At 35.7% G+C, this 17,254-nt stretch overlaps 1 protein-coding gene across 14 annotated transcripts in view; it reads right to left on the bottom strand.

Moving 5' to 3' along the window:
• HEATR5A (HEAT repeat containing 5A) overlaps positions 1-17,254 on the bottom strand; it is a 64,562-nt gene that overhangs the window by 30,629 nt on the left and 16,679 nt on the right. For 13 of the 14 annotated variants that reach the window (XM_066997237.1, XM_066997239.1, XM_066997238.1 and 10 more), the window contains 9 exons: positions 16,953-17,124; positions 14,878-15,038; positions 12,159-12,414; positions 9,806-9,961; positions 8,693-8,943; positions 5,494-5,605; positions 4,435-4,587; positions 3,097-3,196; positions 2,193-2,302 (listed from right to left, as the gene is read on the bottom strand). In XM_066997237.1, coding sequence (XP_066853338.1) covers positions 2,193-2,302; positions 3,097-3,196; positions 4,435-4,587; positions 5,494-5,605; positions 8,693-8,943; positions 9,806-9,961; positions 12,159-12,414; positions 14,878-15,038; positions 16,953-17,124 — 1,471 coding nt within the window. Of the gene's footprint in view, positions 1-2,192; positions 2,303-3,096; positions 3,197-4,434; positions 4,588-5,493; positions 5,606-8,692; positions 8,944-9,805; positions 9,962-12,158; positions 12,415-14,877; positions 15,039-16,947; positions 17,125-17,254 lie in introns of those variants that run through there. The other variant, XM_048058786.2, reaches the window with a different exon arrangement.

Raw genomic sequence — 17,254 nt, 5'->3', positions numbered from 1 at the left:
AAGCCTTCAAAATTCCACTGTTTGATCTTACTGGTGACTGGAAGCATCAAGACGAAAACATCACTGATGAGGAAAGAGAGCAGGAAAGGACCACGCAGAACCTAAACAAGTCCTAGTATCATAGACCTCAGAAATCTGAAGGTTTGAGTTAAGAAAGCAGCTTAGAGCTATGATTACAGACTCTGTTTCCAAACATTTCTTTTGTTGGATACTTTGTTTTGTTCCACTTTTTTGTTTGTTTGTTTTTAGATCCACACTGTTTGCAAATAACTAGACTTATAACTCAAGTTATATGAGGCCCTCCTCAACAAAAAGAAACACCTTGCAGGTTTCTAGCCTCTGTCTACCTGGATCTAAGAAAATGAAAATAAAAGAAATAAAACAGGTGAACGCTCCTCATTCAGTGCATCACTCTAAGCCATGCAAAACATGCCAGGTTGTGCAACACGACTATTTTTCCTTGTGATAACAACTAACATTAGACATAGAAGAAAACATCCAGAGTTCCATAATCATATTGTTTTCCCAATATTTTTTAAAATCCTAGTATTTGCAAAGGCATACAGTTTCTCCATGAAGCTGTCATACTAGAAATACTATGGAAAGAAAGGTATTTCTTATAATCTTTACCTTAAAAAGATTTTTAGCATTTCTAAATGACACCTACTTACATGGTTAAAATACAATAGACCTTGAAAATAAGCTCTTGCAATGTATCTTTTTCCATTCTTTCTTCAGTCCCACACGGCTATATTACAAATGGGTGAACAACTCAGACTATGTATCTGTCAAACTAGTGTTTTGATTCTAAATGCTATTTACAAAGCTTTCAGCAGTGTGACAACTTATTCATAACCAATCTTTTAAACTTTATTTATTGGTTCTAGATTGCAACACCCTCAGCTAGGACGCTGCTTTCTCCCAAGACTCAGACCTTATGCATCAGACCGTAAAATAGTATTTTTCAATAGTTAGACTATATGCAGAAATCCCAAACAAAACAAGAAACTGTCAAACTTGCCCAACCTCAAACATCTGCATTCTATAAAATTTTGTCCCCTGTAATAAAAGAAGAAAAGAACTTGCTCTGAGGGATGGAGGTGACATTTCAAGCTTTTAAGCTTCAATTCACAAATGAATATTATACACGATGTGTATATATATATATATATATAAAACAAGTGTTATATTCAGACCTGAGACATGACAATGACTAAGGCAGAGAAATCAGTGATTTATCCTTATGAGGATTCCTTTAGCAGTTACCACTAGATGGAGCAGATTATTTGAGTGAGCATTTCCTCCATGATACAGAGGGCACAACTAACTCAATGGCTGGCTGACCCATATGGGCCCATAATAAATATGGCCCAGCCCCATACGGGCTGAGTCATATTTATTTCAGTCTATACAGTATCGTGTGGCAAACTATTCACGTGACAATTTAAAAATGACAAAAATTATGTTTTAGTTGATCTGGTAGTAGCTATGGTATTAGATTAGATTTTAAATATGGCAAGTTATGTTCCGCTAAAGAAAAGTGAGTCTGTTCCCAGATTCTGTTTACATGTTTCTTTAAATACATTTTTTAAATCAGCAATATGCACAGGATAAGATTAATATATCTGTTATACGTAAGTCTCCTTGAAGCAATTACTCTCTCCCTCTTCAGAGATCTTCAAAAGCCATCTGCACATGGTCCTATGCAAGCTGCTCTAGGTGTTCCTGCTTGAGCAGGGGGGTTGGACCAGATGACCTCCAGAGGTCCCTGCCAGCCTTAGCCATTCTGTGATTCTGTTAAATTAAAATCTTTTAATGAATCTTTTTCAATCGATTTATGCTGAGATTATAACTTTTGGATTAAGAACTCAGTGGAAAGTCAGACTGGTATCAAAAGGAAGTCAGTTCCTCGAATAATTAAAAATAGCAAGGTTGTCTACCTTCAAGTTTCAACTAAAAATATCACACAAGTCTGTATTTCTAATAGGAGATGGAAAAAAAGGAAGAACATGAACACCAGCTTTTCAAAACCACTGTGACTTCACTACAATTTCATCAAATATAAACAGATGGACTAAATTTGTTAGAAAAGGTGAAACTACATCTTGCTAGCTGAAAATATGTTGAACAAAAATTTTAAAATGAGTCCATGACATTTTCAACAGATATTTCTTTGTAAGAAAAGTACATACCTTCATATGTCTTTGGAGGCAATACTGCCAGTAACTCATAAAGTTTATGTCTGTAAACCGTTGATGATGTTTTTAAGGAATTCCCGTATGACTTACATATTGAAGAAAGCCTTAAAATACAAAAAGCATATTAAGACATTTTAAAGAGTTTAAGGATTATGCATCACTGGTTTAATTTGTATTAGACTCTACTGAATACTTCTAAAATCTATACATCTTGTAGGTATAGTTTTGATTTGCACTAGCAATAGCAGAAGGCAAACAATTTTTTCACATCCTCTGGCAGAACCTCTTGGTGGTCCATTCCCAGTCATTCCTTTTATTTAATACTAGAGAAATAAATTAGATTTTCTATTGCCTTTGGTTGTACCTATATTTATTACAATTAACTTTTTTTTTGTGCAAATATGTTTTGTGAGTTAGAGTTTAGAGCCCAAACACATTAAATCACTACTTACTCTGAAATAAAGGCAAAAGTTAAAAAATTACAAAACTCTTTACAGCTTTGTTGTTAATCTAAATATAAAACATGACCATCTATAAAACTTTTTGTCCCAGGGTATTCTTGAACTTAGCTTTTTTATTATATAAGAATGACCACGGATACACACAAATGTATATGTTCAATTAAAAAAAAAAAGGCAGAATAAAGGCATCAACTTAACAAAAGCATACAATAATTTCTTCCCTTCGTTTCTTTATATAATAGTTCAATACGTAAGACATTATTATGCCAGTTATTATTATGCCAGCTAAAGTCTTCAGCTGTACAGCTAAATTCTATACTCTAACTTCTGTTCTTTTGAAAATAAAGTTCTTAAGGAAGTACACTAAATCAATTGCAAGAAAATTGCTCTGTAGCTTTTCAGAATCAGAATCTCATTTAACAGTTTGATACACTTACTGTGTCAATAAATCAACAGCACTTGGGAGAGGAGGAAGAAGTCTCTGAACGACTTCATCCGTAAGAAGACCAGCACAGTGGGAAACAAAGCTTTTGATGGCTAAAAAAAGGAATTGGAATTTAACTTAATTAAAGTGAGATATCTAGAAAAAAAGATCACATAATTACCTCACTTAAAATTTAAAAATGGAAGAAAGCATGGGAAAAAATGCATTTTGACCAATAATTTAAGAAACTGATAAAATCATAAATGAAAAAATTACATTCACAGATGCATTGTTCTGGTGTCTCAGCTTGGACATTTGTACCTTGACTTCTAGTTGCATACATGAATGTAAGCATTTTTTTGCTATGAATTGAGTTATTGAATACAACTCAACTTCATGATAACTCCATGACGATTATAATAACAGAAAAAAATGGGAAAAGGATGATAATCAGATTACCTACTGCTTATGTTGTTTGTTTTCGCTTTAAATTCAGCTTAATTACTGTACTTTAAGAAGCAACTTACATGTACTTAAGTATTTTTCATTGTTTACAGAAAATTAAACTTGAATTAGTATTTCAAAAACTATCTAGAAAATATACAGTATAAAAGACCTAATTCCAAAATAAACAAATATTTAATGATTAATTGTTCAGGTTACTTCTAAAATGAAATTACTGTTGAATTCCACACATTCTGATAGATTTTAATAGAGAGAGAATGGTGATCAATATACTGCAGCACGCATTTCTGCTATGCAAAGGACTCTTTAATACTCCACAGTATATGACCGCAACACGTTAAGTATTTGAAGAGCAGTGAAATGGTCTTTTGACAACCCAAATTCCCAATATTTCACAATGAAATGCTCTCACAAATTTGTTTGACTGATTCACCAAGCCTATTTTGCTTACAGTAAGTCAGCTATTAGGTAACAGAACTGTTATTTACTAAATACAGTAGACTGTATAAGCAACAGCAGATATCCTGGTTTGCGTCTTCAGATGCTACTGTGATATGCATGTTAAACAACAACATCAACAAAAAAGAGAATCCTTCCTGATACCATCTACTGCTTGGAAATAACTGATTTGAAGATGAAGAGAAAGAATCCTGTTCTGTAACATATTTTCGTCCTGATTTTTTATTTTTATTTATTTTGCAATAATGAAATACACGTATATAGATACACATAGGTAAATATATATATACACACACAAGTTTGTAATGTTGGAGAGTGAATACAACCTCTACCACACAGTAAAAGAAATCTATATGAAGTATCTTTTTTCTTTCAGATGGAAAACCAAACCACCAACCCAACTATAAAGACAGTACACCCCACTTACCACAGAGAGCACCAGCACGGCCTTCCAGTGTTACTTGCCACGTAAAAGAATCTCCTCGTGTCTTTTCTGTTTCTAGGTCTTTGGGGGATGATGGAAAGACGCACTTCCACAGTAACAGCATTCGTGGCAGATGGTGCTGGACAACTGCAGGACCTGTAGGTATTGACAGCTTTCATACCAATGTGAAGACTCAGAGTAAAAATATTCTCTTTGGTTCTTTTTTCTACATTCACAAAATCATTACAGCTGCAAACAAATCTTTATGCTACTTTCCCAGCCTACTCATGTATCATTGGTCAAATGTTTCTTTGGTATTCCATTTTCATACATGACTACATACCCACTGACACATTTACTAGTAAGCCACCAAGTCAGTTACAGCCTCTGTCTTACTAAGCACAGACCCTGGGGATCACCACCATAGAAGAGATATAATGCAACAGCAACATTCAGAAAAGCAAACATTTGTTATAAAGTTAGGTAGTTTCAGGTAATATTAGCATATTTTCCCTAATACAAGAGAAAACTGGGAGCCATTGGGCCGAAATAATAGCTGAAAACATGAAAAGTGGTTTAATACATGAACAAAGCTGTCAACACACATTCTTCATTAGTAGTTTAATATTAGAGTCAATAATCCGAGCAGTAATAAATATCAGAAAGTTCAGTAATATTTCAAGTGTCTGACAAGAGGGAACAACGCTCTTCTTATTCATTTTGTGCTGGGACAGATCTTGAAATAAATACATAAATAAATAATCACTGTAAATGTTCATAACCACAAGGACATTTGGTTAGAGTGATTTTGAAATTTTACTTTCCATATTTAATTAATAGCGGTCCCAACCAGTCAATGTTTTTAGACAATATTTCCAATGACCTAATAGCAAATTTTAAAGTAATGGCATTTTTATTTTAGAAAGTTTTCTAAATATTTACATTGTTATTTTAGAATTATTTTGCAGTGATAAGTGAAATTAAGCATCAGAAAAAATAAACTCAGAGACAGAACACTGAACAGGTCAATTTAGTTTAAGTAAAATGTACTAAGCTATTTACCTAATGTCATGAGGGCAGCTATCAACAGCCATCCAGCCTGTGTTCGCTGCACTGAAATGCGACTGTTCTGAGAAGCAGAACACAACAAATCTTCTGCTACAGTCATGATTACCTTCAAAATTAAAGAGAAAAACAGAGCATCAGCATCTTAGTAACTAATTGAAATGCTTTTTCAATTGTATTTGCTACTTCATTGTCCCCAAATACAATGTCATCTTCCTCTCAGGCAACGGAAAAAAAACTGAGGCTTATGAAGTAGCAATGACGGACTTCAGTACTAGTTTAGGATGGCTTCAACAGTTGCTGTGGGGTAACAACTAAGTTACTTAGCTTCTTTGTCCCTTCTTTTACCAATAGTAAAAGGAGAGCTGATAATTCTCTTTAATCCTTACCATACATATTCCTGCGAGTTCTGATACTCTATTTATACCACTATATAGAAAAAGGATAGCATAAGACCTATGAATTACAGCTCAGAAGAAGTCGCAAGAGGGGTAAAAGATCTTTTTATCCTTGTTTTAGCATAAATCCTACAATTCTCATTGACAGTGTAGAAATCAACAAATAGTATGAATAAATAAGCAAGTTCGAAGGGTATGCTAAGGCATAATTCAATCCTGTCTGATCTTCTCCACAATAACTGCATGTGCCTACTGATGTGCTACATGCAAAGTGACAATCTTTAGTTGGTACCAAAGCACAAACTACCTGGAATTTACAGGGAAGAACATACAGGGTGTCCATGGACAATTGCCACAGGTGGCTAAAACTTGTAAGAGCATTCTGCAAATCGCTGGCTTCACATTGTGTTTCACATACAGATTTCTTAACTGTTTAAAACTATTTTTTTTCCTTATCGTGTTATAACTGATTGCCAAAACAAATTGCTTGCAAATTACCGTTACAAATAAGTGCCATTATCAACAATATCATGAAAAGCCTCAGTAAAGACATCCTTACATAATTTCTTCGCACACTTCTAAAACCATGAAAGTTTGCACGAAAGTTAGCTTCATGAAAATTTGAAGTTTGTGAACTTAGAAAACTTCATTAAACATTAACAGACTGTAAAATATTTTACCAAATTCCATAATACTATCAGTTGGTTGCAAATGAATAATTTTTTTCGATAGATTTTTGATTAAGGTTTAAAGTATTTGATTCTAAAATTTAAAAAGCACTTGGTGTATTCTAAGTACCTGATAAACAAACAGCCTAGAAAGGATTTCACTGAATGATTTCTGACAATTTTTCTATCCATGTACTACTAGAAATGTTTTATTTTCAAAAGATTTTTTGCAGTACAAGCACTAGTATGGAATGTTACATATAAAACCACTACTTATTGTCTTGCTTTGAATAGGTTCCACCTGCAACTCTAACCGCTCTCTCAAAGGAAAAAGTATTAACAAAAAACAGCTTCTGTCCAGGTCACTACTGTCTACACTTGATATTTCCTTTTCAGAACTGCTCTGTTTAACACTGGTCTCTTTCAGTTCCCCAGAAGAGGAGTTAGTTGGGAAACTGGCAGTGTTCCTAGGAAAGAATGGAAAAGAGCTTTTGTCAGCTCTTCTGTTCTCCCCCCTGCCAGCTTAGTACAGAATACAGTGTTTCTCCCACACTTTTCTTTGCCCTCCCATACCTCCTCCTGGCCCTATTTCATCCTATTCTATTACTCTAAAAGAAATCTTTGTAAAGAATTAAGTTTCTCAGTCAAATAGATATTTCAGCTGTTTAGGTGTATAGTATTTGAATGGCCCTTTTCTATACAACTAGCCAAACAACAGTCGTTTTGTTCTCTCCCCATGGTCTTAGAGCCAATCATCAGGAACAGTTTTTAAAAGCTAAGAACTTTTTTTTCCCCCCTAATAATATGAATTATTTCATCAGCATTTGGTAAATTGAATGAGAACTGCACCTAGTAATGTCTGTTGAGGAGTGGAGTAGAACTGCTAGTGCTCAGTAACAGTGAAAAGGTGGCCCTGAATCACTGGTAAGGGTGATTTTTGCTAATATCCTAAAGCACTCCTTTCATCTTACAGAGGTGTAACAACATCAAAACCCACAATCCTTTCGACAAGTTGCGCCTCTTCTGAAAATATCCTTTTCACAGCCAATTGACATAAGGGTAGAAGTGAGAAGGTAAGTTTCTACATTTTGCAGAGAATTAGAATGTACTGCTGATATTTGTGTTTTCCAGCTGTGAGCAACTCTGTGGATGAAGTGCTCATTGAGATGGTAACAGCTTCTTCTTCTGACCTTCATTTCTCTATCAGGATATCCATAAAACTTCAAAGCGCAGTATATCCTATCTGCACTAGCAGAGAGATTGGCTGTTAACGCAATAAAATTATTTTGGTTAAATACTATTTATTACCATGAAAGTGTATATCTGTCGGAACTGATAAAAAGCTGTTGGACTTGACTAAGGATTTTCAGGATAACAACAGGATTATTATTATTGGTGTAAGCATTGACTAACCATACACTGCAGTCACTGATGGCACTGGGAAATATTGCTTTGGCACAATCTGTGGTTGAATGAATTTCCTTTCAGGACGTTTATTTCTAACATCACAGCATGCAGTAGATTTGTATGTATACTTTTTTATTTATTATTTATTATTTTTATGAAAAGAAAAATCTCTTGATTTGGCAAAGCTTGATACATTTCAGCAGTTCTCCAGTCTAGCGTTTTCTTACCATTAACACTGCTGTGAAGCTTGTGGGAAAGAGACAAAATGTCAGCTTTCTAATTTAAGCCAAACTGGCCCAGCATTACAGAAGCTGTAATGTTGCTGGAAAGAATTTAGTTTGAAATTCTGAAAAACTTAACTCTACTCCAAAAATGTTTTCTCTAAGTAAACCTTTCTTTAGAATGTTAAATTTAAGTCCTCACAGCTCCACAGAATTGACCTCTATCCCAAAACAGGTAGTAGTACATAAAAAACTTTCCCATTAGAAAAAAAAAAAAAATATGAGTCTGAATGGTTAATAAAGTCATTAATGATGTTTCCCAAAAAGTTCAAAATCCTGACACATTTGAGAAAAGCACTTGCTTATTTGAAATCCCCTTCTTGAGGAAAGAAAATGTCACAACAGTATCCTGCTTTTTGTGGTCGTGTGATAAAGAATACATGCAAATACTGCTGCAAAAGACATCAAATAACTGTCTAGAAGTAAAGTATTCAGATCATACCTTCCCTTTTCCATGTGGAATTCCTAAAGGACAGTGTTTTACTGCACCCAACAAAGCAGCAACAGCAAAACTGTAGCCAGTTACTGCTTCCGGGGAAGATTTCAATGCACTCAGACGTTCAATGCAACGATCCAAGAGCAGGGACGCATAGGAGGGCAACGCTACTGCAATACAGCGTAAACACCATGCTGCTGTTAGTCTAACTGAAATGCTGGGATGAAGGATGACAGAAATTACTGCTTCCAGAACTCCTGAAAAATACAATGCATAAACATGTTTAAGAAGTTGGCAAGCAGGTGATCCCTAAGATGATGTTAACCAGCAAAAACACATACTGGAAACTGGTGAACAAGCTAGTATCTAATTTCTATACTTTTCTTTTATAAGTACTGTTGATTTTTATTATGAACTACTTGTCATCAAATTTAAATGTCACAATACTTAAAAAAAAAAAAAAAAAAAAGTTACCCCAAATGAAAAGTAATAGGATGAAAAAAACCACCAAAACCTAAAAGACCATGTCGTTGTTCACCAACATGAATAGAAAATGTCTGTAAGTGTTCTCAAGGAATCAGAAATCCAAGCAGTGGAAACAGATGTCCACACGAAACTACCCAGAAAATAAAACAAAACAAAACAAAAACAAAACAAAAAAAAACATTCTCAGTGCGGCTAAAATAATAAAGGTAGATGAAGACACGCAGCTTGATCAAAATGATTCAGTTTAAATACAACCCTTAATGAAGTTAATTTTGATACTGATCTTTTTTCTTCTCTTTTTTTTTTTTATTAATTTTAATTAATGTACTAGTACATGCAGAAGATGATATAGATCTCTTAGGGCAATGCCCGAAGATTTCATATGGCATGCAGTAAGTCAACTTCCCTTCTTTCTTTTTTAGCTTAGTAGAAGAAAACAGAAAAGGACAGAATTAAGGAGGTCCCGCTGAGGAGACTGTATGCCAGAAGAAAGGTTGATATAGCCAATGTCACACAAAGGATCCCAACAGATTGTTAAGAATTAACAGTCTAGCCATAAGCAATCAGAGAAGATCACAGTGAACAAGGGAATATATTTTGTACTCTGGTACATGAATAATTCAGGGCATGTACCTGTACTGGAATCCTGCAGTAATGGTGCTGCTGTAGTTCCTAAGCCATGGATGAGGCTTCCAAGTTCCTGAAGTGCGCACACAAGTACATGCTGACTTGCTGTTACATCTGCTGTCATAATTCGTGTCTCCAAGTTACTGTCACTCATTGCAGCATCTGATAACAACACAGGAAGAGCCCCATGAAATTGCTACCATAAATGAAACAAAGAGATCGGATAACGGAATTTGCTATGGTAATTTGTCTGTATTACTAATTGAGCTTCTATCACCAACATTTTTATCACTGATCAAACTGGTTTTATAAAGGTTTACTTTCACTGAGGCAAATACATTTCTATCACTCAAATGGGTAGTGTAACACATCTTTGAGGGCAGCAGGGTAGACAAAATGTAAACAAAAAAAATGCTGATTTGAACTTGATTTGGAACAGCACACTATTCCCAGCCTTCCTGAAGATGACTTGAAAAGGTCATGCTTTGACAAGGAATGGATATAACCTGCCAGATTTTACTATGTAGTATGAAAACGTAACAGGAGGCAAAGACAGAAAGAGCACATGATTGAACAAGTAAAGATACACAATGGAGGGGAGAGAGAGAGAATAATAAGGGGGAAAATAGAAAGGGAAAAAGTAAATTAAAAAATTTGTTTTCTGGTGTTTGTTTTTTTATATGTTCATCTTCTGAGACATAAATGATTAGGTCAGTTTAGACATTTAACATTTAGATATTTAACTAAGATAAAAGTTAGTTAACTTATTTAACTAGATATTTAACTTAGAGGCCAGTCACTAGTGGCGTCCCCCAGGGCTCAGTGCTGGGGCTGGTCCTCTTTAATACCTTTATCGATGACCTGGATGAGGGGATTGAGTGCACCCTCAGTAAGTTTGCAGATGACACCAAGCTAGGTGCGTGTGTCGATCTGCTCGAGGGTAGGAAGGCTCTGCAGGAGGATCTGGATAGGCTGGAGCGATGGGCTGAGGTCAACTGCATGAAGTTCAACAAGGCCAAGTGCCGGGTCCTGCACCTGGGGCACAACAACCCCAAGCAGCGCTACAGGCTGGGAGATGAGTGGTTGGAAAGCTGCCTGGCAGAGAAGGACCTGGGAGTACTGGTTGATAGGCAGCTGAATATGAGCCAGCAGTGTGCTCAGGTGGCCAAGAAGGCCAACAGCATCCTGGCTTGCATAAGAAGCAGCGTGGCCAGCAGGTCTAGGGAGGTGATTGTCCCCCTGTACTTGGCTCTGGTGAGGCCGCACCTCGAGTACTGTGTTCAGTTTTGGGCCCCTCGCTACAAGAAGGACATGGACGTGCTCGAGAGAGTCCAGAGAAGGGCAACGAAGCTGGTGCGGGGTCTGGAGAACAAGTCTTACGAGGAGCGGCTGAGGGAGCTGGGGTTGTTCAGCCTGGAGAAGAGGAGGCTCAGGGGAGACCTCATCGCTCTCTATAGGTACCTTAAAGGAGGCTGTAGAGAGGTGGGGGTTGGTCTATTCTCCCACGTGCCTGGTGACAGGATGAGGGGGAATGGGCTAAAGTTGCGCCAGGGGAGGTTTAGGTTGGGTATTAGGAAGAACTTCTTTACTGAAAGGGTTGTTAGGCATTGGAATGGGCTGCCCAGGGAAGTGGTTGAGTCACCATCCCTGGAGGTCTTTAAGAGACGTTTAGATGTAGCCCTTAGTGATACGGTTTAGTGAAGGACTTGTTAGTGTTAGGTCAGAGGTTGGACTAGGTGATCTTGGAGGTCTCTTCCAACCTAGACAATTCTGTGATTCTATAACTAGGATATAATATGCAACTGTATAGCATTCTTTTCCTCTCCGCACCCCAAGGGGGATGATGGTGGGAGATCAGCAGTTTAGAAGCCTTGTACAAGACCTTAACATGCAAGATTCCTTTTTTTTTCCAGAAGAAATGCCTATTTTGTCATACCAAACCATCAGTAGTGTCACCTGTACTGAACAGGAAAGCAAAATCTGGCTAGACATATCATAACTGCCAATTTAATTCATTTTACAATACTTTTTACAATCCATTTATTACTGCATGTATTTATTACATTATTATATTTGTACTTGATTAAAGTGATTTTGCCAGGGAAAAAGTATTTTTTTTTACATGTTTACATTTTTGTTTACACACATGCACAGACACACACAAACCAATAACCAGCCCAAGTTAAAAACAAAGTACCCCATCAAAAGCCCTCTACATTATTATGGTAATAAACCAGCACTATATAGTCTGTTTCTGCCATCTCTGGATTAGGAAATTGGACAATCACTTCAATTAAAAAAAAAAAGAAAAAGAAAGAAAAACAGAAGCCCCAAATGGATAATCTTGTTAGACCCATACCCACAACTTTCTTCAGTTTCCAGATGGCCTGACAAATCTCCTTGGCAGCTGCAATTTGAGCTTTTTCCCCAAGAAGGCCTCCTACTGTAGCTCGAAGGATAAACGAAACGCAGCGGCGACAGCCGATAGCATCCATCTGACTCTGAATAGCCTTAGGGTGAGACTGAGAAACAAGATCTAGAATATGGGAAAGGAAGGCAGAGAAGTTCCTTTCAAGCCATTGTCCTCCTAATGTAGAGGCAAATACCACGTATGCCTGGAAAAGATTTGAAAAGAAGCCATATTTTAGAGCATAGTCATCTGGAAAACTTCTATCAGCTATCCCACATACATCATTTTTATCTCTGCACATTACCAGAAGTATAACGTCACTGAACTGAGATTACTTATACATGTCCATAAATCATGCACGTTCTCACCTGCATGTAGCTGCCCATTTTTTATCTGTTTATATAATTTAAATTACTCTCAAAACTATCCTAGCAATATTGCAGCTTAGTTTGACTCTAAGTTAATTCACAGTGCTTGCCCATTTTATTTCGTTCCAGGGTGTGAGAAATGGCAGTTTACTCTGCACAGGCACTTGTTATGTAAAACATTGTGTTTGGTCTCACTGAACAACAGCTTCCAGCTATTTAACATTCTGCACATGGAACACAAATTTAATGTATGAATGCATTTTAAGAACTACTATGTTACAATACTATAACCCATAACCCTGAGAGAATTTTGTTATTATAGACTTGGAATTAGGGAATATTTGCAGCCCCCAAGCACTGCTCTTCATCTCAATGAATTTTAATTGTTTGCCTTGCAATGAAGGTACCATAAAAAGACTATGGATGTCACAACAAAGAGAAAGAATGCAGAGTCACTTTACAAATCTAATCACCACAAGACCATTTATTTTGCCACATAATACACTCCCTTACAATTCCCTGCCATGTGCATGTGTTGGAATTTTTTAATGAATTGATGTGCTACCACCAAGAAAAGTGAATACGATAAAATGAGAATATGCAAATGAACATACAGAAGTCCTTATAACACAGTTCACAAATACTACCCCTATCAACGAACCTCTGTGTTTACCTCATACACACTTTGTCTCATGCCTAACACTAACAACGAAATTATTCACATAAAATAAAGTGAAGTACTATAGATGAAGAAACTGTACTAGATGATTCTGTTAGCATCTAATAGCTCTTGACAAATACTACTTAGGCTTAATAATGTACCAGTACATGACCCCTGTTTTACAGATTTGAAAACTGAGGAATTTAACACGATAGAGTCGTGAAGAGTCATACTGCCATGGCTACATCTTGAACAATATAAACTCTTCTTCCACATGGAAGAAGTCATCTTCAGTAGTTTTCTTATTTTTATAATTTATAACAAGCTGTAATTCACATAATAATGGATACATTTTATAAATGCAAGCATTTTCTACTTATAGGCATTGGTACACATACAATTTCTCAAGTTTTTCTTATAGAAACATCATGCTGATCAAACTGTGATGGTAAAGTTAGAGTGTAGCACCAATACTCTTAAGTATTAACAGAAGTGCATGAAAAAAGAGAAACTTTTTTAAAAAAAACCACCACTATAAGTAGTCAAAACACTGAAATGAGACACCTACTCCTGGAAAACTAATAAACCACAGTGTATGTAGAATACCCTAGGAGTCTGGCATGCATTTTCTAGGCAAATAGCTTACAATGTATTATTTTTTTCCCCAGCATTTCTGTCATTCTGCCAGAAGTTAATGTTCCCATCCAGCATGAGCTGCACATCGAAGACAATTTGCAAGCACCTTCTAGCTGCTTCAGTGCAAAGTCTGGCAACTTATATCAGTAATTCAAGCTAATTTACAGATTATTTTTGCACTGCAGAAGTAGAAATGCAATTAAAAATCCCCTTACTGGCAAAGGGGACATATCGTGTGCCTGTGGGGACTGTAACATTAAAACAATCACTACTGTTTGATATTTAAGTGTTCAGCATGACCTTTAGTCTTGATTCACAGGTTGAACATTTGAATATCTAGGTTTTCACATATATATGCTGTTTAAGCATACATTAAGCATACATTTACTGCAAGAGGCCAAGCAGATTTTAACCAAAAAAAATAGATTACATTGTTTTTACCAGCATGCACTGGTAAAAACTTCAGCCTTTCTCAGTTAATAAGATTCTGTCCCTGGAACACAACAAACCAAATCAGCAGATACTTACTTTTTGTCACTACATTCTGCTTCCCCTATTTTTCAAGCACTTATTATTCAAAGCAAACACATTCTTTCAGAATGGGACTAAGAATGTTTGCATAGAGAAGGAAATCATTCCAAGTTGAAATAACTTGGAATTCTCTTAACTTCCTCCTCTAATTTTTAGGTATAAGGTCTAACAGTTTAAATCTAAAAAAATACTTTAAGTACTTATTTATATCACTTAATTGAAATTTTTATCTCTTGAAGATTTCACTATTGTTACATAATTCATTTTGAAAATATCAAACTATTAGATAAACAATAAGCAACAGCAGATTTTGTTTTCTTTCAGACATAACTGAACATGTAAATCCTTATTTTCAATTATATACATTTTGTCACAGACACAAACAGGATGAAACAAGAGATATATGAAAGTAAAACAGTTGTTATAGGAATATTCAGCAATCTCATAATATTATAAATAATGTAATACAAACCTGTGTGACTCCAACTCTAACATCTCTGCTGACTGAACTGGTCCCTTTCAGCATATCACCACTGGCTCGTAGAAAGCCACTACTTCCACGCAAAAATCCAGTTCCTAAAAGCTCCATCACTTCTTCCAAAGAGATCCTGCGGAAGTTATGCTTGGTGGATGCTAAAAGAGAGACGTAAATGTTTAGAGGAACAGTTCTGTAAAGTTTTTTTTTTTATATTTCAGAAAGAAAACTTCAATTCCAGTCATTTCAGAAAAAAAAAAAAAAAAGCAATTCCCACAACCAAATCCAAATACTACTGAAACACAATACATACATATATAATTATATATTTTTATATATATATATATATATATATATACACACACATGTACCTCCCTCAGTATCTACCATCAGATCTAAGCCTCCTCTGTCTGCACGGCCTACCCCTCCCACCCTAAGCTTCCTGAAAGCTCTAACTTTTGGATACCTTACCACTGAAGATGGCTTTCAATTCCAGACCTCAGACAGGGAAGATTACCTTTCTGCTGTGCTTAGCCAGATATGGACATAACAACTGGTTCTTTTAGAAACAAAAACCTTCTCACCTTAGTATAAAAGAAACTCTCCAAAATAATGAGAATAATAGAGTATTTTTACAATGTTCTGGAAAAATATTTATCTCTATTTCCTATTGTGTTATTTCCTCAAAGTTCGTACAAAACCTATGCTGAGACTTGTGCATGCCAACTTCACACAATTACTGCACAGCATGCAAACTAAGTGACCTAAATTTTTCACTACATTTTTCATTGTTTTCCAAGTATTTTGATGAGAAAAGGAATTAGAGGATTTAAGGTAATAATATATAAAAAAAACAACAAAAAACTCCCAGCACAGTTAGGTTATCGGATACAAAAACAGAAATTTCATAACTAAGCACTTCCTCATGTCTTGCTCCCTCCTCTTCTCTCCCAGCTCATTCTAGCTCCAACCCAGCTTCTGCCGCACTTAACTCCAACTTGTTTTAACCTAGTGCTTCCATACTAAAAATAACCAATTAAACAGTTGGATGAGCTTCTTGTATTACTGAAGTGCTACGTTAGTGTTATGTAACTACATCACTTACAAAGAGTACAGAAAAAGAGTCTATATAAAGGTCAGAGATTTTTCTTTTCTATTTCTAATGGAAAAATACAAGAGATAATAGTTTTCTGTAACATAATAATTCTCTCCAAAAAGATTTTTCGAAAAATACCTTAGAAATCAAGACTTTAGAGTCTCCAAAGGTAGTACACAGCCTTTAAGCCCCAAATAGGGCTTAAAGACATAATTTTGTCATTTGGTACTTACTGCATTTATGCCTTCAAAAGCAGAATCACAGTCACACTAACTCTGCATCATGTTATATTTCACTTAGATTACAGCTCGGTATTTAGTTTTGGGCTCCTAAGATCGGACTCAAAACTTCCAGTTTGAATGACACCAAAGATTTGAGATGTTTTAACTGTGCCAGGAATCTTCAGTTTGTCAGCAAAAACTGTTACACGCTCTACTAACAGAACTGCATGCTCATTCCTGCTTCAGATCATGTTTGTAGTACTATACAATCCAGTTACGGTATTGACAATTTTGGAAAAACAGCTTGAAAAGATATCCTCAACTGCTCAGTTTGACAGGCAGATACTCCCTCACATCTTACTGGTTTTTACATTGCTAAAATTAATCTTTCCTTTAAATTCCTGAGGCTACTGAGTTCTCTACATACAATAATAATCTTGTAACAGAGGCAACTAGTTTTACCAAATATTTTTCCTTGTTGACCACTTCATGAACTGCTAGTGAGTGTGTGTGTGTATACATATATATATACACACACATATATATATATAAGAGGTAACGAAACTAAAAGCATAGCACTACATGAGAAAAAACATTACAAAAAAAAAGACCAAAGCACAAATATGAAGAGCCAGATGAAGTTTACATTGTGATTTTACTTTAGGTTTCAAAACTTCAGAGTTTCTGATCAGACAGATTTATTTATTTATTTATTTTTACAGACGAGGAATCAGCAAACAAAGTACATACTTCACCTGGTGTCTGCTTAGATGTTAAAGCTCTAGCCAATATTGTGCCTAAAAGTTTTGAAACTGCTAACCGTACATCATAATTGGAACCTTCAAAGGATTTAAAACACAACGTCACAACACTATCCAGGTCTGTACTCCACATAAATACTGCTTCATTCTGAAGTTCAAGAAGACACTAGACAAAAAAAAAAAAGGAAGTAAAAATGCTTAACATCAACATTTTGATGTGGAAAAGCACTCGGTACAGATTTTAGCTTACAAAATAAGACAGAGTTCTCCCTAACAAAATGAGTGTGTTACTTCAC

The sequence above is a fragment of the Anser cygnoides genome, chromosome 5 (genome assembly GCF_040182565.1).
Source record: "Anser cygnoides isolate HZ-2024a breed goose chromosome 5, Taihu_goose_T2T_genome, whole genome shotgun sequence".
NCBI lineage: Eukaryota > Metazoa > Chordata > Aves > Anseriformes > Anatidae > Anser > Anser cygnoides.
Note: the sequence above shows the minus strand (reverse complement) of the source record. Positions and strands in the feature narration are given on the sequence as shown.